The 23,055-nt window shown below is 41.8% G+C and overlaps 1 protein-coding gene across 1 annotated transcript; it reads left to right on the plus strand.

Annotated features, from left to right (window-relative positions):
• The first annotated feature begins 751 nt into the window (after positions 1–751).
• Positions 752–22,746, plus strand: cpsf1 (cleavage and polyadenylation specific factor 1). Its single transcript, XM_079523500.1, has 38 exons — positions 752–912; positions 1,520–1,688; positions 1,782–1,809; positions 2,135–2,265; positions 2,681–2,761; positions 2,951–3,102; positions 4,066–4,212; positions 4,458–4,597; positions 4,816–4,926; positions 5,022–5,115; positions 7,121–7,208; positions 8,468–8,623; positions 9,070–9,121; positions 9,221–9,294; positions 9,403–9,477; positions 9,977–10,057; positions 10,552–10,647; positions 11,110–11,274; positions 12,029–12,170; positions 13,258–13,436; positions 14,129–14,268; positions 14,871–15,045; positions 15,224–15,430; positions 15,669–15,755; positions 15,856–16,002; positions 16,631–16,783; positions 17,189–17,305; positions 18,775–18,865; positions 19,119–19,203; positions 19,358–19,499; positions 19,813–19,965; positions 20,054–20,230; positions 20,335–20,401; positions 20,508–20,555; positions 20,973–21,128; positions 21,631–21,760; positions 22,339–22,477; positions 22,573–22,746. Exons 2-38 carry the CDS (start codon positions 1,545–1,547, stop codon positions 22,618–22,620), a joined length of 4,398 nt encoding a protein of 1,465 aa, XP_079379626.1. The 5' UTR covers positions 752–912; positions 1,520–1,544; the 3' UTR covers positions 22,621–22,746.
• Positions 22,747–23,055: the final 309 nt, after the last annotated feature.

The raw sequence follows: 23,055 nt of genomic DNA on the forward strand, positions 1-23,055 counted from the left end.
GTGTTTGTGCGACCGCCAGGAAGAAGAGAGGACAGGAATAGGAAGAAAACACATTGTAGATCACTAAACATATACTACAATACACTACTATATCTATCACACTACTATATATGTCACTAATCAATGCTACAGCTTATCGTTCAGTGACGAAGTCGGACTTTGACAAAGTCGCCTGTCGCCTTTGTTCGCCTTTGTCCGCCTGGCCTTCGTTTGCTGGCCGCCGCTTAACAGCTGACGCTTTCGGCTGGTGGTATAAGGCCACTCCAACTGATTGCTAATCGTCTGCCAGGAGTGCTGGCTAAAGCACTCACTTCACACTTCACAAGGAAATCAAGTGGCCTATACTACTTATCAAGTGGCCTATTACAGGGTGAAACTAATTAAACTAGTCTACTAGTCTACTGTTTGAACACAAACAATACAACTATAAACTCTGACTACCACACAAGCTAATAATATAATACTAATACAAAAGTACTTAGAGTAACACTAACAGCAGTTTGCTAAAATACAGAATAATGCTACTTACTCAACTAGACAGGTCAGGAGCTCTGTTCACTTCAAATGTTGGTTGTACACCTGCTATTTAAAAATATATATATTTCTGAACTATTTTAACACAATATTTCCAGAAGGGATTCTGCGGCCCAATACAACAATGCCTACCAAACTGCCTGTCCTATAAATGTAACTGGTTGATCAGTGTAAATACTCTTATTTTGAAGGATTTGCCGGAAGGCGTAGGCGTTAACAGCCGGGGATAGTAAAGAAAAAGAAAAAAGCTAACAACATCGTACTGGCCAGTGTGGTGTAGCTACGCTGCTAGTCCGGAATCCAAAACTATGGCGTATTAAATTAATAGAAAAAAAGAGGGAAATAAAACTCAAAGTTCCTATAACGTGTTTACTATAAGTAAGTTCAAATGTTTAGTTTACGGGCAGTCAGAAAACAAAAGCATTTAGGAGGCAGGTGCTTAACATCTATGCTAATGTTAGCTTAGTGTTATGGAGCCCACATGAGCTATTTAGTAGAGATATGGTTCAATTCTTGTATATTTAATAAAATAACTTCTGCTTTGAATTAAACGTGAAGTATATGTGGATGTAGTGAAGTAGCAGGTCATATATGTTGCTTCTTGGTTAGGTTCGCGTTAAATGTTATCTGAAAGGCTAATGTGCAGCATCCTTTCGTAGCCCCCATGGCACGAATGAATGAGTCCTTTGATGTATGTATCAATATGAACAATTAATGTATCAAACGTATATGTAGTAATGTAATCTGCCTTTGATCTTCTCAAATTGGCTCCATAGAAGGACTCAAGAAGGCATTTGCTATGAAACTGATAACCACTTTAAATTTGGCTTCACGTTTTTGAAGATCATGCCATTGTCGACAAGTGCCAAATACATTTAAAAAAGAAAAAAGGCGAAAATAGCAGATCCAGATAAGCTGTTTTCGCTCTTCGTCGTGTATGGGTGATGCATTGCTGATGCTGTTGTTGATGCTGATATTAATGCAGATGCTGAGCGCTGCAGTAATTCAGGATGTATGCGGTGTACAGACAAGCCCACACCCCCACTGCAGTGGAGTTCTCTGTCTACTGCAACTTCATCTCCAGTAAGGAGAAGAACCTGGTCGTGGCTGGTACGTCTCAGCTCTATATCTACAGGATAATCCATGATGTGGAGGTGAGGCTTTAATAATCTTGACCGTTGTGCTTTTTATTCAAGAATGGATGAATGAATGTGTATGACATTGACTCGATTGCATTATTATTTCAGAATACCTCAAAGGCAGACAAAGCTCCAGGTATGTCCAAATAAATGCCCTTTCTCTTGTTAGCGATGCTATTTGGCAACTTGGATATCTCTGCTGTCTGGAAGAAACCACCCAACTACAAAATGTTAATTTTTCAGGAAATGGAGTTAGGAGGTTTTTGTCAAAGTGTTTTTAATACTGTACTTTTCATTGGGTCAGTATTTTTCTAACCAACACAAAGACGTAAAGGGGGTTCAATAGCACTGGTTTATGAATTATTAAAAACAAATCTAAAACCTCAAAAATTTAGTTCTTCCTGACAGCAACGATATGATATTATTTGTCCTGTATTTTGATATTTTACCTTCACCTACAGATGCAAAACGAAAGGAGAAGTTGGAGCAGGTGGCATCCTTCTCGCTTTTTGGCAATATCATGTCTATGGCCAGCGTGCAGCTCGGAGCGGCGAACAGAGATGCTCTGTTGCTCAGCTTCAAAGATGCGAAGGTATGCTCTCTGACCAGCGCAAAAGCACTGTTCTGTACCAGTTACAGTATGAGTACAGTACTTGGGCCATTAGAGAATGAAAAGGGAAAGACAGACATGCCGACATTCAGTGCCAACAATGATAAAAGCAAGATACTGGTGTGCAGTGGGAAAACAAAATCACACCCATGTGAAGTGAGGGGCACTCTTATCATACATCATCATACATCACATTCCGTTCTCAACCAATCAAATCATCACAAATGTGATGTCATTCCGGCCACCTTTGTCTTCAATGTTTGTGTTTACACAAAAGTCCTCACTTTTGTCTTCAATGTTTGTGTTTACACACTTTTGTCTTAAATGTTTGTGTTTACACAGAGGCAGTAGCGCCCCTCAAAAACTACCAGACTGACTGACTATTTTCTCTTCTTAGTTGTCAGTGGTGGAGTATGACCCAGGGACCCACGACCTGAAGACATGTTCTCTTCTCTTCTATGAGGAGCCTGAGCTCAGAGTATGTGGAAATGTTTTTATTTTATTTGATATATTTTCTCTTCTTCTATTAAGTACAGTTTGACATCCAAGAATATCTACAGTGAAAGCTGGACAGGGATATGATTGATTGATCGTACACGTTGATTTCCAGAAAAGAAGTAGCCCAAATGTAACTTACTCACCGGTATGTTCTGATCTGAATTTGCAGGATGGATTTGTCCAGAATGTACACATTCCTATTGTCCGTGTGGATCCAGAGAATCGCTGTGCTGTGATGCTGGTTTACGGCACCAAACTTGTTGTGTTGCCGTTCAGGAAAGACACAATTACGGATGATCAAGAGGCGGTTGTTGGTGAAGGGTAAGGATTGATTCAGACCAGCTTGGACAGCATGATAAACCGGTTCCGGAAATGGTTCTAAATGTGATGGGACATATGTAGGCCTACATACGGTATAAGGTATAATAAGAAAAACACTACCTTATATATATATATATATATATATATATATATATATTATTAATATATATATATATATATATATATATATATATATAAGGTAGTGTTTTTCTACACCTTTTTTCAACATGATTGTCAGTGAATGACATTAAGAATGAATGTAGGCTGATCTACTTGTATACCCTCGCTGCATACACTTATGCAATATATGCAAATTTTTACCATAGGTCGCATTTACTATGAAAAGATCTAGATCTGCATACATGGAGCCGGCCAGCAACTCTACATCTGACCTTAAAACCCTTAGATCTCCATATATGGAGCTGACCTGTTCTGACATCCATATTTTGTTCCACCCCACCCGTCCTTCCTGTTCTGACATTCCATATGTTGATCTGACCTCATCAAACCCTGTACACTCAAGACACGCTCCATATATGGCCAGTACAGAATTCATTCCCTATGTTGATCTGACCCCCCATGCCAAAGTGCCAGCGCTCGCCCAGCAGTCTGCCGTCACCCAGGCAGATGCGTGCACGCGACCTCTCCCTTTAGGGCGAGGTTGCTTCTTGCCCTCAGGTCGTCTTACTGGTAGTGAGGATTAAAATGAGACTGCATGGTCTGTTAACCCTGGCAAAGCTACGTAGTTTGTTATACCATCGGAACGGGTAACATACATTTGTGATACTGTACAAGTTACCATTATTTTCATAATCGGTTAATCTGTTGATCTTCTGTAGATCAATTATTAGTTTCACACCTGCAAGTTACAGTAAAATCTTACTTGCATCCTTTTGTGTATTTTTAATCCCAGTCACGTACTGTATGTCTAATGCATGGATCCGTTTTCGTCTTGCCCTGCAGGCCCAAATCCAACTTTCTGCCCAGCTACAACATTGACGTACGTGAGCTGGACGAGAAGCTGCTGAACATCATTGACATGAAGTTCCTTCATGGTTACTATGAACCCACACTGCTCATCCTGTATGAGCCCAACCAAACCTGGCCTGGGTCAGTCTGCCAAAACACCACTAACCTTACATTTACATGTTTGCATCCTTATTCTTGGGCTATAGTATCATTCAGAGAAGTGTTATCCAACGCATCTTGTGTTGTGTCTACACTTTTCTTTATCTGTTTGGCTAGCATTTTTGTTGAATGAGAACCAAGAATTGAAAGAATAACACCTCTTGATGCTACTAATCACTACAAAGCATATTCAGCATGTAACAGTTTTGTGTGATAACTGTTGACAGGCGTGTGGCTGTACGTCAGGACACCTGTAGCATTGTGGCCATCTCACTCAACATCATGCAGAAGGTGCATCCTGTCATCTGGTCTCTCACCAATCTGCCGTTTGACTGTACTCAGGTCATGGCTGTTCCCAAGCCCATCGGTGAGCCCAGCATTGATTGATTTTCTCATTGAATTTGTCTTTATTTTCATAATGAACAAAAACAAAATCTGTTTTCACAATGAAAATGCATGTCAAAGAAACGCCCTACTGCTCACATGCATGATTATGAAGAAAGATGGAAAATAAACGTGATCACGTCAAGAAATGTGTCTGACTACACTGACGAGTTTCATTACGGCTTCTGTCTTCACTGATAGGTGGAGTAGTGGTGTTTGCTGTGAATTCATTGCTATACTTAAACCAGAGCGTTCCACCGTTTGGGGTCTCCCTCAATTCCCTGACAACAGGGACCACAGCCTTCCCCCTTCGTGAGTAACTGAGTATTCACATCTACAGTACGCAACACTACGTCTCTCCACCGATCTCTTTTAACTCAATATCATCATGTGTTTTGGTCACGCAGGCACACAGGATGAAGTACGGATCTCCTTGGACTGTTCCCAGGCGGCCTTCATCGGCTATGATAAGATGGTCATCTCTTTGAAAGGAGGTGAAATGTGAGTGCAGTAGACCAGGGGTGGGCAACTTTGACGATGGAGAGGGCCACTATATTTCCATACTCACTCCCTAGGGCCATATATTGCTGTCGTAGCAAAAATAGCCGATCTACAAGCTCAAAACGTGTCGCAGCGCGACGCGTTTTGAGCTTGTAGGTCGGCTATTTTTGCATTGAAATCTTAGATTTTTGCTATTTTTGAATTGGAATCCTGAAAATGAACATTTTTATGTAATTTCAAATGCCTTTAATTATACTTGTGTTGAAGCGTTGAGCTACTAATTTAGACTGAAGTAATTAAAGCGGGTCATGTTTGCATGTCGTAGAATTGTAACAGCTGAAATCAATCAATCAATCAGTTTTTCTGACATTAAGGCCCAGGCCACACTACTCTGGATCTTTTGCAAAACGGATATTTTCGTCCTCCGTTTTAGAAAAAATCCCTGGCCATACGACAGAGATATCTATGTCCACACACAAACGCAGAAACGCATTGAACACAGGATAAAATCACTGCAGTAGCAGGTTTCAATTGTATGCTATATTATATTTGATTTTATATTTACACTTATGAGGTGCCAATCATATTTTTAATGAAGGAATAAGTACCGCATTTTAAAAGCCACCTAAATTGTGAGTGGAAGTATATGTTTCTTTCATTGTCTGTCAGCATGTCACACTATGTGCGTAAATCTCCAGATCCCGACTCTCGACTTTTCTCACCATATTATTTAAAAATGATAGACACTTTACCATTGCTCTGGCGACCTGGCAAGTCCTGCACAGAAATTAATAGCAGAGTCAGACCTATAGAAGTGTCCACAACCAGTTGTGAGCTTGTATAGAGTGGCTATATTTTCGAGCTGTATAATAAATGTCACGTTATAATGTAGGCTAATACAAGTTCACGCGCACATTGTCAGCATGTAGGCACAGTGACATGCAGTCAATGGTGCGCCCTAAACATGAGAGAGATGTGCCATAATGCGCACACACGATGCGATTCCATTCACACCTCTCTCTCTCTCTCTCTGCACCCTCTCTCTCTCTCTCTCCTCGCATGACCATGACCATGATGCAAAATACAGCACGATATAGTTTCACATGCGGCTATGCACACACCACGCATAGACTTGTTGGTGTAGGCTACTGCGCAATGGCATTTGGCCTGGGTCCTTATTGGTAGGTTAATATCCACAGTTTATCTGTAGCGGTCCGCAATTAACCTATTGGCTTCGCACTCGGCACCAATACAAATGAAACTATTTGAATAAAGGTTGTACACATCAGTGAAATTAACCTCTGGGAAAATCCCTAATTGAGAGTGTAGGCCTAGCAAGTGCACCACAGATCATATAGGCTGCATGGCTATAAGGGCTTGGGCACTACCCTACCATCTCTCTATATCATTTGATAAAGGCATATTAAAAACATGACTTGTACACCCAATGAAAATATAAACTTCACGGAATATATACCACTTCGAAGTATAACAATCGGTTGAAGATTATCTGAATATAGCACGAGTAAAATCTCAACCTCTTTGCGCAACGGGCCATTGCGCTGAGGACTGGGCTGGCAGTGTTTTACCTATACTTGTGAGGACCTCTGCTTGACAAGCTGCATGTGGACGGTGGCGGTGACATCATCGTTTCTCAAAAGCTCCGTTTCGCATGACTACACCGCTCCACTGATCCGGATATTTTCGAAAATCTTCACTTATTTATCCGTTTAAAAAAACCTCCGTTTGAGTGGCCGAAAACGCCGTTTGCGTGTGGCTGAAAGGCCCAAACGCACAGAGAAATGTGCGTTTTGCAAAAGACCCATATACGTGTGGCCTGGGCCTAACCTGAGGGCCACATTAAGTGAAGGTGGGGGCCGCATGTGGCCCCCGGGCCGCCAGTTGCCCACCCCTGCAGTAGACCGTATACATTTTGACTAGGAATGTATGGTACATCAACCAGGATGACACTTTGTTCACCGCTTCGCTGCTCTCATCTCCGTAGTTACGTGTTGACCCTCATCACTGATGGCATGAGGAGTGTCCGGGCATTCCATTTTGACAAGGCTGCAGCCAGCGTCCTGACTACCTGTGTGAGTGCTGTGTGTAGTTAAGAGCTCACAGACATAGGATGTAGGATCCAGGAAAATGGTTCTTGTTAAAGGGATATTTCACTTTCAAACATGTTTGGGGTCATTTTAACATCATCTCAGGCTTTTGTGTAGAGACCCCAGACAGTTTTTAAGTTCAATATTCAATATTTAGATATTTGACATACATTTTTATCAGACAGACATGCCCCCTTCCTATACAAACCCAATTGTAACTTCAAACTCCATTTTAACCATGATAGATTCATAGAAAATGTCCGTCCTTGGTTCTGGTAACTGATATTGGCATAATTACGTGAGGGGGCGTGAGTGTATTTTCAATTACCTTTTCTGTCCAGGGTGCTCACAAAAGCCACAATAGACGTTAAAATGACATTAAAACATGTTTGAAAGTGAAATATCCCTTTAACCACAATTAACCATGCCTCTGCTGGGACGAACAATAGGCAAAAATAGCAGATACAAGCTCACTGCATCGCAGTTTTATAAAAGTTAAATAACAAAAGGGTAGACGTAATAAACTTAGGCTTCAGTCTATACCTGTTTTCCCAGAAATTAAATGTGATTAATTCAGAAATGTTTTGTATGGAACAAAAACGAATAAACAAACTAAACTAAACTAAGTTTGACGTGTGCACTCTGAGTCATAGCATTTCATAAAATGTTTTAGACAGAAGGAGCAACCGTCTGTAAACCTGTTAAACTGTTTAACCCATTCAGGACAGGAACCTCTTTTGGGGTTCTTGTTGCTACAGTATATATAGCAAGTATCGGCCTCAGTCCTCAATGGGTTAAGTTAAAGTATATAACAGAATAGTATTTTTTGAAGAATATCGAAACTAGCCAATCTACTCGCTTAGTGCTACTTAAAAATATATATGTCACCGAGTTACGCAGCCCTGTGTACATGAACCTTTATTTTGTATTAACCCATTCAGACCTGACGTCGAAAAAAAAAAATAATGTTTTCTAAATCATGACAATTTTCGGAAAGATTTGAGGCACATTTTAACGATTTTTCAAAAATAGCAGACCTACAAGTTCATAGCGCGCCACTCGGTGGCGCGCTATGAGCTTGTAGATCTGCTATTTTTCAATAGCTAAATTATAACATAATGTTTAAAACACAAAGGGGTTCCCACCCAAAATGGGTTAATGGTTAATGTGGTTAAACGCTAACGCTAACGTGACATGGATGTGTTCCAGGTCTCAATGGATTAATTTGTGATATTCTCTTGCAGATGATGACCATGGAGCCGGGGTATCTGTTCCTGGGCTCTCGACTTGGAAACTCTCTGCTCCTGAAGTACACGGAGAAAGAGGCAGAGAAAGAGGCTACAACGGAAGAGGGCGATGAAAAACAGGACAAAGAGAAAGAGACTGATAAAGATAAACAAGTAAACGTTTAACCCTGTTCTGGGCATGTCATAAATAGGCTAGTTTGCGAAACTAGGTTCAGGTTCAGGGAAAATAGCAGCTCTATAAACTCACAAGCGGTGCAAGTCACAACACCATGTGATCTTGTAGATCGGCTATTTTCTATATTTGACGTATATATTGTTTACATGTTTAAAATTATGGCCATTGACAAGGTTTTTCGTGTAGGCACATAATGTAGGCACATAATGTAAATGATGGCCGTTTGTCATTTAGACACTTATGGATAGAATATCAAATTGTCATTTTGTTAAAATAAAAATGTGCATCTAACTGTTGGTTTTGATAAGACATAGTAAGAGTGATGTTTATTGAACTCGAGGTTAATTCTTATCATGTTTTTGTTTGATTTGCCCCCTTGTGTCCAATTCTTGTTACAACAACTCATTGCTAATAACCATTTCAGGAAGAGCCACCCAGCAAAAAGAAGAGGATTGATTCTGCTGCTAACTGGACTGGTATAGCATCTCTACTGTACATTTTTAAAATGCTCATAAGTATCTCTTCCACCAACAAAAAAATGTAATAACAGTTTTTCCCCTTTTCTTTATATACAGATGAGGTGGATGAGATTGAAGTGTATGGCAATGAGGCCTTGTCAGGCACTCAGCTGTCCACCTATTCTTTTGAGGTACAAAGCCATAACGGCTAATAGATATCTGCCATATGGCATAGTAATACTATATTATTATTATTATTATTATTATTATCATCATTATCCTATATTCCTTTTTTACAGGTGTGTGATAGCATATTAAACATCGGACCCTGTGCCAGTGCATCCATGGGCGAGCCTGCCTTCTTGTCTGAGGAGGTACAGTATGATTATATTAAATAAATGCCTATATTTGGGGTTCTCTGGTCCAGTGCATTAGTTACAGCTGTGATAATTTCTTGCTGTCTTTACTTTAGTGACGCAACGTTTCACTTTTTGTGCATTCACATTTCAATTAAACTTTTTAAACAAATTCATAAATATTGAAAATAATAATTATCCTACAGTGACCAAACACGCAAATCAGAACAAACAAAAAAGATTGCAGAAAATGCTGAAGAAGGAATACATCTGGTGCATGCACAATTATGCATAAACTTCAGAGGTGGAAATTGGTAATGGTACTTTGGTGTCAAAATGTCTTAACCAATAACCAATCTACATTATAAGCTTACTGCTACTGTACACCAGTGCGCAACAAAGTTTAATTGAAGCATTTACGCCCCTGGACCAGAGCTAATTGCTGGGGCTACCGTCCCCGGCATCGTCCACCTTTCAACTTCCACTGTTGACGTTGTTAACTCTGACTCGCCCACAGTTCCAGAACAACCCTGAGCCTGACCTGGAGGTCGTTGTGTGTTCTGGGTACGGGAAGAACGGTGCGCTGTCTGTGCTTCAGGTAATCCACCCCTCCGCGCCTTCCGCCTTTAAGGATACTTCATACTGTATGTCAGTATATACTATATAGTGGGAAATATTTCTAGTTTGGTGGAGGCGATACTTTTCCCACAGTCATGGCGAAGTCTTAATGTGTTGAACTTTCTGTGTATGTTCATGTTAGAGCAGTGTTTGCTGCACTGTCCTTTAAGACCTGTGGTGGTGAGGAAAGTCTGCCACGGGCTCAGTGACGGTGCTACAGTGACGTCTGGGTTTACCAGGGTTGCCTCAGAGATCAGCGGAGTAGCCTGTAAACACCCCAGATACAAACCCTCATCTAATACACTTGCTTGATGTACCATGTCAGAATTATTTATTATATCAGTGATTCTCAGCCTTTTAATTTCGAGGTCCATATGATTTTTTTTAAATATATCTGGGACCCCAGTCTACACTGTATGTATTTTATGTTATATTTATTTCTATTTTTTTGTTTGAATCTATTTCCCTTTCCAGAGAAGCATCAGACCACAGGTTGTCACCACCTTTGAGCTGCCAGGTTGTCATGACATGTGGACTGTGGTCTCCAATGAAGTAAAAGAAGATAAAAAAGTAGTGTATTCCCCCTTTAACACACGCACACACACACACACACACACACACACACACACACACACACACACACACACACACACACACACACACACACACACACACACACACACACGCACACACTCTCACACTCACACTCACACACACACACACACACACCCCTGTGTTTTGTTAATAATCCTACAGCATTTAGGGATCTTTTTCTTTTTGAGTGGTGCAACCACTCCAAGGAACAGCAATGTCCGTGTTCACCACCTATGTGACTCGTGTTAACCTATGTGACTCGTGTTAATGTGTGTGACTCATGAGTACCAGTAGGGGCGCTGTTGTGGCAGAAACAGAGACAGAGAGATGCACTGTTGCCTGCTAATGAGAGAGAGAGAGAGAGAGAGGGGGGGGGGGGATTTGCACCACTCAGTTCACATGGGTGTGATTTTTTTTATGTGTGTTTTAATTTTGCAGGTTGTAAAAAAGGCCGAGCCCGAGAAAGTGGCAGAACCAGAGGCGGCTGCTGAGGATGGTGAGAAGGAAGAGGAGAAGAAGAAGGAGGAGAAAGTGGAGCCGGTCATCGAGGACGATAAGAAGAAGCACGGCTTCCTGATTCTGAGCAGAGAAGACTCCACTATGGTGCACGCACACGCACACACATGCACATGTACTGTGTCCGGGAGGATCGGCTATGTCCATTGTCGAGCAAAACAAATACTCTACTCCCAGTAATTCTATAATGTTTCTCTGCTGATTTCAAGGAGCACTTCACCCATTTTCAACCTTAATTGGTCCTCACTAATGCTCATTTCTGTCTACTCGCTCTGTGTCTCAGAGGAGGGCTGTGGACAATTCAGAAACCTCGCTACCAGGGACATCATTTCTAGGCAGGTTTGGTAATTTCAAACAATATTTCAAACTTTTTTTTGTAGAGAACAATGGCTTCTTTCAGCTGCATGCTAACTGCCAGGAAAAGAAAGGCTTTATTTTAGATAATGTCATTGGTCGACCGTTTTTCCTGAATTGTCCACAGCTCACCAATAAGACACAGAGTGAGTAGAAATGGGGCCATCTCACAATATTTTTTACATATACTTTTTTCAAAACACAATATGTAAATATGTAAATAAATGTACTCTTGTGTACCTACGGTACACAGAAGAAATAACAATAAAGAAACCTTCAATCTTGGGCCTTTAAAACGGTCCATTATTCTTTAACCACTTGCACCCCAGCCAGCATCCAGTTCTCTAAAGGCCAGTCCACACCAACGCAGCTCCTTGAAACAGAACTGTTTTTGAGACCGCAGTGGTGTGGACCGGCCTTAAGACTGCAAAGGGTTTCATTGTACTAAGTTGTTGTGGTGTCCACTCCTGTGTGTTGCGGTGTGTAGATTCTTCAGACTGGCCAGGAGATCATGGAGCTGGACACCAGTGGCTTTGCCACTCAGGGACCCACCGTGTTTGCTGGAAACATTGGGGACAACAAGTACATCATCCAAGTCTCCCCCATGGGCATAAGACTATTGGAAGGAGGTATGTGTTATAATGATGCACGTACGGCAGGGTTCCCCAATAGGCGGCCCGCGGCCCCCTTGCGGCATTTCTTTTTTTTTTTTTTTTGGGGGGGGGGGGGGGGTTCCCAGATATAAATGGCATTAAATGGGGGTCAGTAGCCTATGCATGTCAAACTGGGCATCCTTTTCAAATGGGGTCCTGCCCTGAAAATGAATTTTCAGGGCAAGACCTCGACCTCACACACGTGCGGACTCGGCCCCCAGCCTGGTACCCTAGTCAAAATATGGCCCTCGAGGAAAATTAATTGGGGAACCCTGACGTACGGTAATACACTAGAACAGAATCGGAATCAATCTTAATCCATTGAGACCTGGAACACATCCATGTCACGTTCGCGTTTAACCACATTAACCATTAACCCATTTTGGGCGGGAACCCCTTTTGGTGTTTTAAACATTATGTTATAATTTAGCTATTGAAAAATAGCAGATCTACAAGCTCATAGCGCGCCACCGAGTGGCGCGCTATGAACTTGTAGGTCTGCTATTTTTGAAAAATCGTTAAAATGTGCCTCAAATCTTTCCGAAAATTGTCATGATTTAGAAAACATTTTTTTTTTTAATTTCGACGTCAGGCCTGAATGGGTTAAAGGTCGACACACACCGAGCGGCGTTTTTAGCGGCGTTTCTCCATCGGTTTTCAAAGAGAACGCGCCCAGTGTGCAACCACCTTTATTGTCACATCACATTTCGGTAGGTGAAATTAGTTATTGTGCAGGCTCATCAATGCAGTTTAAAAATAGATAGAGAATTAGAATAGAATTGAAGAGAAGAGAGGAGGGGGGAGGACATGAAGCGCATATAATATATAACTAATCTACATACTGTAGTAAATACACCTCATAAATAAGTGTCAAGTATACATATGAAATAGTTCAGTTCAGTCGGTGCAGTGGCAACGGGCTTATATTAGTTCTTATTCAGCAGTCTGATAGTTGCCAGATAAGATATATGTTAAATGTTTTTATTATTTATTTTATGAACGCATATAAATATAATACAAATGGATACAAGTTGCACAATCCTTTGTCCCACTCTGCTTTCAGTGACACAGCTGCACTTCATCCCGGTGGACCTGGGGTCTCCCATAGTGCAGTGCTCTGTGGCTGACCCCTATGTGGTCATCATGACCGCAGAGGGCGTGGTCACCATGTTCGTGCTGAAGAGTGACTCCTACATGGGCAAGACTCACCGCTTGTCTCTGCTGAAACCTCCCATCTCCACTGTGAGTCGACGCCTCCCAGAAACATACTTGTCTGTAACTGTAGCAATTCGAGGGATAATTTACAAATTGGCTGTTCTTCCTCCTTTTGTGTGACACTGTCATATGACAAAGTATAAAATACCGGTAGGTCACTAATTGATGAAACAATAAAACATAAACAGATTAAATATGAAAATACAAGATTTCAGCCCGACAGCAACTAGATAGATGGATGGATGGATAGATAGATAGTAGGGATGGGACCGATTCCTCTTTTTTTCCTTTCGGCTTGTTCCTTCAGGGGTCACCACAGCGAATCATCTGCTTCCATTTCACCCTGTCCTCTGCCCCCTCTTCTCTCACACCAACTAAATTCATGTCCTCTTTCACTTCATCCATAAATATTCTCTTTGGTCTTCCTCTAGGCCTCATCCTTCTACCGATATACTCACTATCCCTCCTCTGTACATGTCCAAACCAGCTCAGTCTGGCCTCTCTGGGTCCGATTAATGGATGGATAACAGCATACATTGGTTTAAACAACACTAACATAATTGAAACAAAAAAATTGTAGGGGGCGGGGGGGGGATTTGCAGGGGGAATAAACTTGTTTTTATCAACTTGTAAGAGAACCAGGGTTCTTCTTTACAACCAATTCTCTGAGAGGCTTGTTGCCTGACCAGTGTGTGGCTCTGGTGTCTTTCCCCCGTTAGCAATCCCGTGTGGTTACGATGTGCACGTACCGAGACGTCAGCGGCATGTTCACCACAGAGAACAAAGTCAGCTGCTCTGCTAACGAGGTCACGAGGGTCAGGAACGAGTCGGAGACGGAGACCGTCATTCATGACCTCAGGTAACCATGAGTGTGAACATTAGAGGTGCAAAAGTTAATCAGCAAAAAATATATATATATTTCCAGATATTTCCAGATTGTGTGTGTGTGTGTGTGTGTGTGTGTGTGTGTGTGTGTGTGTGTGTGTGTGTGTGTGTGTGTGTGTGTGTGTGTGTGTGTGTGTGTGTGTGTGTGTGTGTGTGTGTGTGTGTGTGTGTGTGTGTGTGTGTGTGTGTGTGTGTGTGTGTGTGTGTGTGTGACACAGTGGACGACGATGAGGAGGAAATGCCTTACCAAGGTGCTTAAGTACCAGCGTCTTAAGGATGCTATTATACAGCTTGGCTACAAATGTAAACTACTTTTGTTCATGTTTGGAAGTCGTGTGGGGCCTGCAGATTGCAGGCATGCCCAAGCCGAGAGCTAAGGCATCTGCAAAATTCTGTTCAGTGTCTGCAATAATTGGCAGTCGCCATATATGGAGAAGGTGATGCTTTCTGTACCCGTGATCTGTATCCTGAAGCACTTGTTGTAGAGTTTTCCAAGTTTGCGCATCCACTATTGTTTGTGTTCAAGAATTTCTTGTTACATGTGAATGCAAATAAAGATGTTAAATGTGTGTGCAGTAACACAGTGGACGATGAGGAGGAAATGCTGTATGGAGACACGGGGCATCCAGCGAGGGACGATGGTCCCTACCGCAGCTCCACTACATTCTTGGCCTCAGGGAGTGATGGAAGCCACGGCAAATCAGAGCCCACCCACTGGTGCATGATAGTCAGAGAAACCGGCGTCATGGAGGTACGCCATCGCTGGGACATTTATACTGCTTCTCCACTGCATAGTACTGGCTCGATTCGACTGTTCTCGCTTTACTTATTTTCCACTGCAAATAGAACACCCTCTCCTCTAGCCATCATAGTGACTGTCTGCATAGGAGAGTGCTAAACAACATTTCTGTTTTCCCCATCATGTGCAGATCTTCCAGCTCCCAGATTGGCGTTTGGTGTTCCTGGTGAAGAACTTCCCTGTGGGCCAGCGAGTGTTGGTGGACTGCTCTTCTGGCCAGTCTGCAACGCAGGGGGAGGGTAAAAAAGAAGAAGTGACGAGGCAGGGAGAGATGCCACTGGTTAAAGAGGTGTCCTTGGTGTCGCTTGGGTACAATCGCTCTAGACCCTACCTGCTGGTGAGTTCATTTATCCACATGAACCCTGTGGAATTATACAAATATTATTTTACCCATAATCAATCATGCAGCCTTGTACCGTTTCTTTGATAGAATCAAGCTATTTGCATTCTTCTACCTTTTTGGAAACTCAGGAATATTTTCATCAGACAGACCACGACGATGGTCAAATGCATCAGACTCATTAATTGCCAAACCCTAACATGTAATGTCCAAGTGTATTTATTTTGTATTGTAGGTCCATGTGGAGCAAGAACTTCTAATCTACGAGGCCTTCCCTTATGATCAGCAGACTCAAAACACCTTGAAAGTGCGCTTCAAGAAGGTAAGATATAAAGACTAGCCAGATTAAATTTGGACTCCAAATTCTGGAGTGATCAGCAATGATAACAATGTCTTTAAAAATATATATCTGCTCTACAAAGATGCCTCACAACATCAACTTCAGAGAGAAGAAGACCAAGCTGAGGAAGGATAAGAAGGCAGATGGCGGGGCTGGGGAAGATGCTTCAGCTGTGAGGAGTCGTGTGGCCAGGTTCAGATACTTTGAAGACATCTCTGGATACTCTGGGGTAAGGACGTTTGGTCGCCTGCACAATAATCCATGGTGCACTGTATGGAAGCATTGTGACTGTGTCCACTCAAGCTGAACTACTTTCAACCTGGTGTCCCTATTTTGGGCATTTTATAGGTCACGTGGAAATGTTCAGTAAACCAAAACTCTAGGTCCAAATAGGGCCAATTATTTATTTATTTTTCCAAAAACGTTATGACATGATTTATATTAATTAAACTAAGCAAACAAATTATTTTATGGTTAGATTTTCTTTTACAACTTTCACAACCATCTAAATTGTCTGACTTACCCGGTAAATTGAAATAAGACACTGACTGAATCACCCAGAACTTTTCCAACTTGGCGTCCTCATTCTGCCACACAACTTAAACAACATATTTCAAGACATTGCCCTTCTTTTGTTAGTTTTGGTAGACTTCACTTCCTTTGTCTTGCATCAATAACTGGGAAATACATAATTTCATATATTTACCAGCACTGTAACCCAGACCACCACACTGGCGGCCTGGCCACTCATGAATTATTTCAAATAGCCACCGAGCGCATTTACAAGCTGTTTTGATTGTGAGTAAATATGGTTACAACATTGCTGTGTATTTGTCCATTTTGTGTGGCTGGCTCAGGTGTTCATTTGTGGACCGTCCCCTCATTGGATGTTGGTCACAGCTCGCGGAGCGATGAGACTTCATCCCATGAGTATCGATGGCTCCATCGAGTCTTTCGCCCCCTTCCACAACATCAACTGTCCCAAAGGCTTCCTCTATTTCAACAAACAGGTACAGTACAACAATCAGTTTTTATTTGTTAGTATGTGGATTTGTCTTTTTCTTTGAAAGGTTGCCTCAGCACCCTACACAGGGGTAAACATCTGCCTGTAGCGTATCTTCAGATCTAGGCTATTTGTGTTTCCGAGGCTTGTGCATTGAAAGGTCACTGCTGGGAGCAGTCAGAGAGAGCCAGAGAGAGCCACACCTCCACCGGTGTGGTGGAGGTTAAGAACTGCTCTGTGGTTAGATGTTGTATTTGTTCGTTTTATTCTTCAGCCTGTCACCTGGGATGTGCATATTTTTTGTTTTCCTGGTTCATGTATTTATTTACTTATTCATTCTCTTTTCATTTTTCACATGTTTTCTGTTGTGATCATTCTGATAAACGTAGTGTTTGAATGTGCTTGACCACAGGGTGAGTTGAGGATCAGTGTTCTTCCCACCTACCTGTCTTACGACGCCCCTTGGCCTGTTAGGAAGATCCCACTGAGGTGCACTGTACACTACGTCTCCTATCATGTGGAATCCAAGGTACGTGCAGCCCATCTGCCCTACACAGTATACAACACACACCCACCTGGTTGTGTGTGTATTGTATAATACAGGGGTCGGCAACCTTTTTGACATGAAGTGCCGTGTTTTTATTTTCTTGTCAGTGTGCCATATCAACATTATGTCGAATTATGACACCACATGAAAATAAAAACAAATCCAACAGATGTTTGGAATTTTTCTTCTTCTGGACTATTTTTTTTTCACATCAGGACATTGTAATGATCATTAGATATCCCACCTATCTCCCAGACTCCCTCCCCCAGTCAGAGTTTAGTTTGAATTAATGTAGAATTGTGCAGGATTTGCATTCATTTAATGAGCCTAATTTAATGTTAGTTTAAAAAGAAAAATCCTCTTTCTCACACCAGTGATAACCCTTCACTGTGCCATGTTGGCACCCGTGCCTTAGGTTGCCTACCCCAATGTATTGTATTGTATTGTATATTGACATACAGAGCTGCATGTCCTCCCCACTTGCCAGAGTTACAATTGTCACATACCATATCTGTTTATTAAATCTTCAGGGCATTTCAGAAATATTCATCAAATAGAATTAACAGATTCGAAACAGTAAAAAAGAAAGAAGAAGAAATACAAACAAACCAACCAAGAGATTTACAATAATGAGACAAAAAAACATTAAAAACAAAAGACAAAAAAAAAACCATATGGCTGATGACTATTACCACACTTCCAGGGGCGACACAAGCAACATCACAATCAATCGTAGCAAACATTCTTGATATGAAAATAAATAAATAAATGACAGTAGGGGGGGGGGGGGGGGGGCAACATAACATTGAATTAACTCACTTCAGTCCATCAAGCATAATCAATAATGTGTGACCAGATCTGGTTCGGTTAGAACTCAGAATTTTCCCAGTCAAATCGTATTCGGCAGTTCAATATGATCAACAATGTGTTTGGTCTACTACATACTGGGTATAATTACCCAAAAGGCAAAACTGTGTTTTGGGTAATTGGGGTGTCAATTACTCAAAAATTACTCATTATCAAATTAACATAAATAACAGGAAAATCCATAGATTTCTGTCACGTACCATCACATTAGAAGTAAAGCAAATATATTTTCAAATGTTCTCGCAGGGAACCATGCCCCTGGCAGGTTTTCTCTATCCAATTAATGTTTTTTACCTGTTTTCATCACTGATTTCTCCAGCCAGGCGTTCATTGCGCACATTGCACACGTTTGCTTCACTTCAGACTTCAGGTGTGAAGCTCCTTTTCAAGTGGTGACGAATTGACGATGCGGTTTGAAAACACTGATACTTATTGATCAGGCCCGCGTTCAAAAGTTTGAGATAAAAGCACTCGGGCCCAGGGTCCTCTGACAGGGAGAGAAACACAAATCATTGAAGAGCACTTTAAAGGGGATTAAACCTTTGATCGAATGTTCTTGTGTGTGATGTCCGTTTGCCTCTCAGGTCTACGCTGTTTGCACCAGCGTCAAAGAGCTCACCACTCGCATCCCCCGGATGACGGGCGAAGAGAAGGAGTTTGAAGTCATAGACAGAGGTCAGACTTAATCAAAGTTGTGTTAGTCTTCTTGAAAAACAATACAGGGGCTCGCAACTCACTTTTGAATACTCCAAAATGTATTTATGATATTTTGATGTTTCGACCCTTTCTCAGTGTCTTTTTCAAGTGTATGATTGTTCGGTATGGTTAATGAGACTAGAAAATGGTATAAAATGTATATCACACTGAATATATGATATTTTCATACTTATGATAATAATTACAATAATTTGTTTTTGTGCTCCTGCAGATGAGCGCTACATCAACCCTACTCAGGAGAAGTTCTCGATTCAGCTCATCTCTCCAGTCAGCTGGGAGGCCATCCCCAATGCACGGTAACACCCCCACCCCCACACCCTCCAAGGTTACATTTAATAGGACATACTTTTGTCTTTTTAAATCAACCAATCAAATAAGCCTCTAACTCTCAACTTCATTAGAGCTTCAACTAACGTTGAAAAGGCCATAACCTCTATTTGCGTCCTTCAGGATTGACCTGGAGGAGTGGGAGCACGTGACGTGCATGAAGACGGTGGCTCTGAAGAGCCAGGAGACTGTGTCTGGTCTGAAGGGGTACATAGCAGCAGGAACCTGCCTAATGCAAGGGGAGGAGGTCACCTGTAGGGGCAGGGTAAGGAGAACCCACCCACACCTCTCCACCACACTTTAAGCTCAATTTATGGTCCACTGCGTGAGGGTGTCGCTTGCCAAAAAAAAAAGAAAAAACACCACACGTTGGCAATGGATGTAGATCAGTTGTTTTTTGGCAAGCAACGTTGTGTAAAATGTACTGATACTGTCTCTTGTCTTATTAAGTTCAGGTTCAGTGAAACTGCATTTACTAATGAATGATGCAGTGATAATTACTTGTAGGGCCCCGTTGTAAGTGAGATATATGTGTTTTTTTTGCATAAAGAATAACTGATTGATTTGTCTCGGTTCAGATCTTGATCCTGGATGTGATTGAAGTGGTACCAGAGCCGGGACAACCCCTCACCAAGAACAAATTCAAAGAGTTGTATGGGAAGGAGCAGAAGGGTCCAGTCACGGCTCTGTGTCACTGCAGTGGATTCCTGGTGTCAGCCATCGGCCAGAAGGTGTGGTAGTATTTCAAGTACTTTTCATGGGGGGGTAGTAATCTCAACGTCCCTGGTTCAATTCTCTCTCTCACTACAATCTTCACAGATCTTCCTATGGAGCCTGAAGGACAATGACCTAACAGGCATGGCCTTCATTGACACCCAGCTCCACATCCACCAGATGTACAGCATTAAGAACTTCATTTTGGCTGCTGACCTCATGAAGAGCGTCTCTCTGCTGCGCTACCAGACCGAGAGCAAAACCCTGTCCCTCGTCAGCAAGGTACGGACCGAACGAGCACAGCTAGTGCACATACGCAAAGAAAAATCGAGGAGATCTGTTCTCCAAAACTGATAGGATTTTCCTTTGCCGTTTTGTTATTACAGGATGCAAAGCCCCTGGAGGTTTACAGCGTTGAATTCATTGTGGACAACAACCAGCTTGGATTCCTGGGTAATGTTATGCTTTCAGCAAAAACGAACAAGAATACTTTGGATGTTTAACATATCTAAGATATTTCTACCTTTACTAATCAATCTTTGTTTTTCTCTACTATCAGTGTCTGACCGAGACAAGAATCTAGGCGTATACATGTATTTACCTGAAGGTGGGTATATTCACATGTTTACCCAGCGTTACTGTATACTCAGTGTTTTCATACATTTTGAAAGTAACTTCTCCAGCATTACCTGTACCTATTTGGTAGCTATAAATGAATGTGAAATCAATGTCCAGTTGTGTAATTTACTGGTTCTCAACCTTTTTAATTTCAAGGACCCCCAGTTTGATATGCAAAAGCCACGGACCCCCATTTCAAACACTGTGGAATTCTCAACGTTAATTTGTCTGTGTGTACAAATGGAACCAAAAGGGACCATTTAGTTCCATGTCTACACTCTCTGAGTTACAGACACATAAGGATCCATTTGTTTCCACACTATCAACCATTTAGGCAGGGATCCCCCTCAAGGACCCCTGGACCTGACGCTGATAACTGCAATAATGTATGGTCTTATCATTGCAGCCAAGGAGAGCTTCGGTGGAATGCGTCTGCTGAGGCGAGCCGACTTTAACGCCGGAGCCCACATCAACACATTCTGGAGGATGCCCTGCAGAGGAGCCGTGGACACAGCCAGCAAGAAGACTCTGACCTGGGACAACAAGCACATCACATGGTTTGGTAGGCAGAGCTCTTCCATGGCATGGCATGACTGACAATAGGATTGAAATGTATCTTCACCGTCGGGGTGGAAACCGTGTATGTCCAAAACTGTTAATTTTTAGGAAATGGAAAAGAGAACCTGTAGGCTACTGTGTTTAATAGATCCTTGTTAATACTTTACACCTCAACTTGGTGTTTTATTTTGGGCATGGCATTAGGTGAAATTCAAATGTTTTGCTACTTTTGCATGACACTGTCATACAACGATGTTGGGTGTTCATTTTTAAGGAACAAAGTGCGAAATACAATGTTTCTGCCTAACATTGAAATTGCTAAATTGAGCCATGTTACCATTTTAGTAATTGGTTCAGTGATTTTCACAATTATTGCCTTATTTTACCATAATATGGTCTAACAAAATAATCAAAATGTGTGTATTGCCCTAAATGGCCCTGTGAAATGTCATGTGGCCGTTCAGCCATTCAGTCTAAATGTGGTCTCTTCCCTGTGCTCCCTGCAGCCACACTAGACGGAGGCATGGGGCTGCTCCTGCCAATGCAGGAGAAGACATACCGCCGACTGCTCATGTTGCAGAATGCGCTCACCATCATGCTGCCCCATCATGCTGGCCTAAACCCAAAGGCTTTCAGGTTTGGTTCTGTGCTTCATTATTTGCTATGAAGAGTTTGCTTAGGGTAGATTCACACTGAGTCTGTTTGATTCAAACTGTTCCCGAATACAATTGCCTGGTCCCCGCTGGCCATGATTCACATTGGCCTTGATCATTCCGGCTTCCGCACCCGAGCACACTTCATTCAATGCTTTCACATTGCATCGATCCGTATTCGGGTACACTTCAATCGGTCCTGAGGCTACCTCCATCCGGTCCTGGGGAACAGTTGGGTGATCTGCTCCCGGGAACGGTACGCAACCGGGACCATAGTGTGAATCTGCCCTTATACGGCACAGAGAAATTACAAGCAAATAAGCGATTCTGGGCATAATAGGGGTACATTGGTTCTCTAACACTGCTAACAAGAACAGATTTGGAACTTCTGCAAAAAAATTCAATACTGTAAAATGTACATTTTGTGGACGTAGTCCGGTTTGTAATTGCTGACACAAATTACATTACTAAAATTACACTGAAGAAGCAAACAATTGTTTTCTAGTTGGCACAATATTTATGTACACCTCAGAATAAAACTTGTGTATGTGCCCTGTCTAGAATGCTGCAGGCTGACAGACGAACTCTGCAGAATGCCGTGAGGAATATCCTGGATGGAGAACTCCTCAACAAATACCTGTACCTGAGCACCATGGAGCGCAGTGAACTGGCCAAGAAGATTGGTACCACTCAAGACATTGTAAGTACTGCACATGAGCAAAACGCAGGCATGCTGTGTTGTGAATTTGCGGGTTTGGATTACCGTCGGTCCTTATCCTCCATTTTCCTTTGCAGATCCTGGACGATCTTCTGGAGGTTGACAGAGTAACGGCTCATTTTTGAGCAGATGTTTGTATTATTGTACCATCCACAGTGCTGTTTTATATTTCATCATGGATATTTCTTTTTGTTACGTAAAAAAAAAAGTTTAATATTTTGTTCACAAAAAAATAAAATGGATCAAAACTATGCTAGCGTGTTTTTTTCATTCACAGTAGCAGTGTCCTTGTTAATAAAATGTTTAGACAGAAGATTCTCGCATTTGAGGTAGAAAACTTTATTTAACATACTTAAAATGTAAAAAAAAAAAAAAATTATGCTTGTGGCGTATTTTCTGAACGTGTTAACTCGGCTGTTGGAAGGAAAATTAAGCAGACTAGTTGGGTACTAATACTTGAATAGCAGCATTGACATTTTTTATGCAGTATCAAACCCACAATAGAGAATGGAGAATTAACAAAAAGGTAAACGGTAAAACACAATAAATTAATAGAGTTC

The sequence above is a fragment of the Electrona antarctica genome, assembly GCF_951216825.1.
Source record: "Electrona antarctica genome assembly, chromosome: 15".
Lineage (NCBI taxonomy): Eukaryota > Metazoa > Chordata > Actinopteri > Myctophiformes > Myctophidae > Electrona > Electrona antarctica.

Bases quoted from the DNA above. Each gene is read 5' to 3' on its own strand.
- cpsf1 (XM_079523500.1), top strand. From the start codon at position 1,545: ATGTATGCGGTGTACAGACAAGCCCACACCCCCACTGCAGTGGAGTTC. The intron at 4,213-4,457 runs GTCAGTCTGCCA...AACTGTTGACAG, and splicing joins CCCAACCAAACCTGGCCTGG to GCGTGTGGCTGTACGTCAGG. The intron at 15,046-15,223 runs GTACGCCATCGC...CATCATGTGCAG, and splicing joins GAGAAACCGGCGTCATGGAG to ATCTTCCAGCTCCCAGATTG.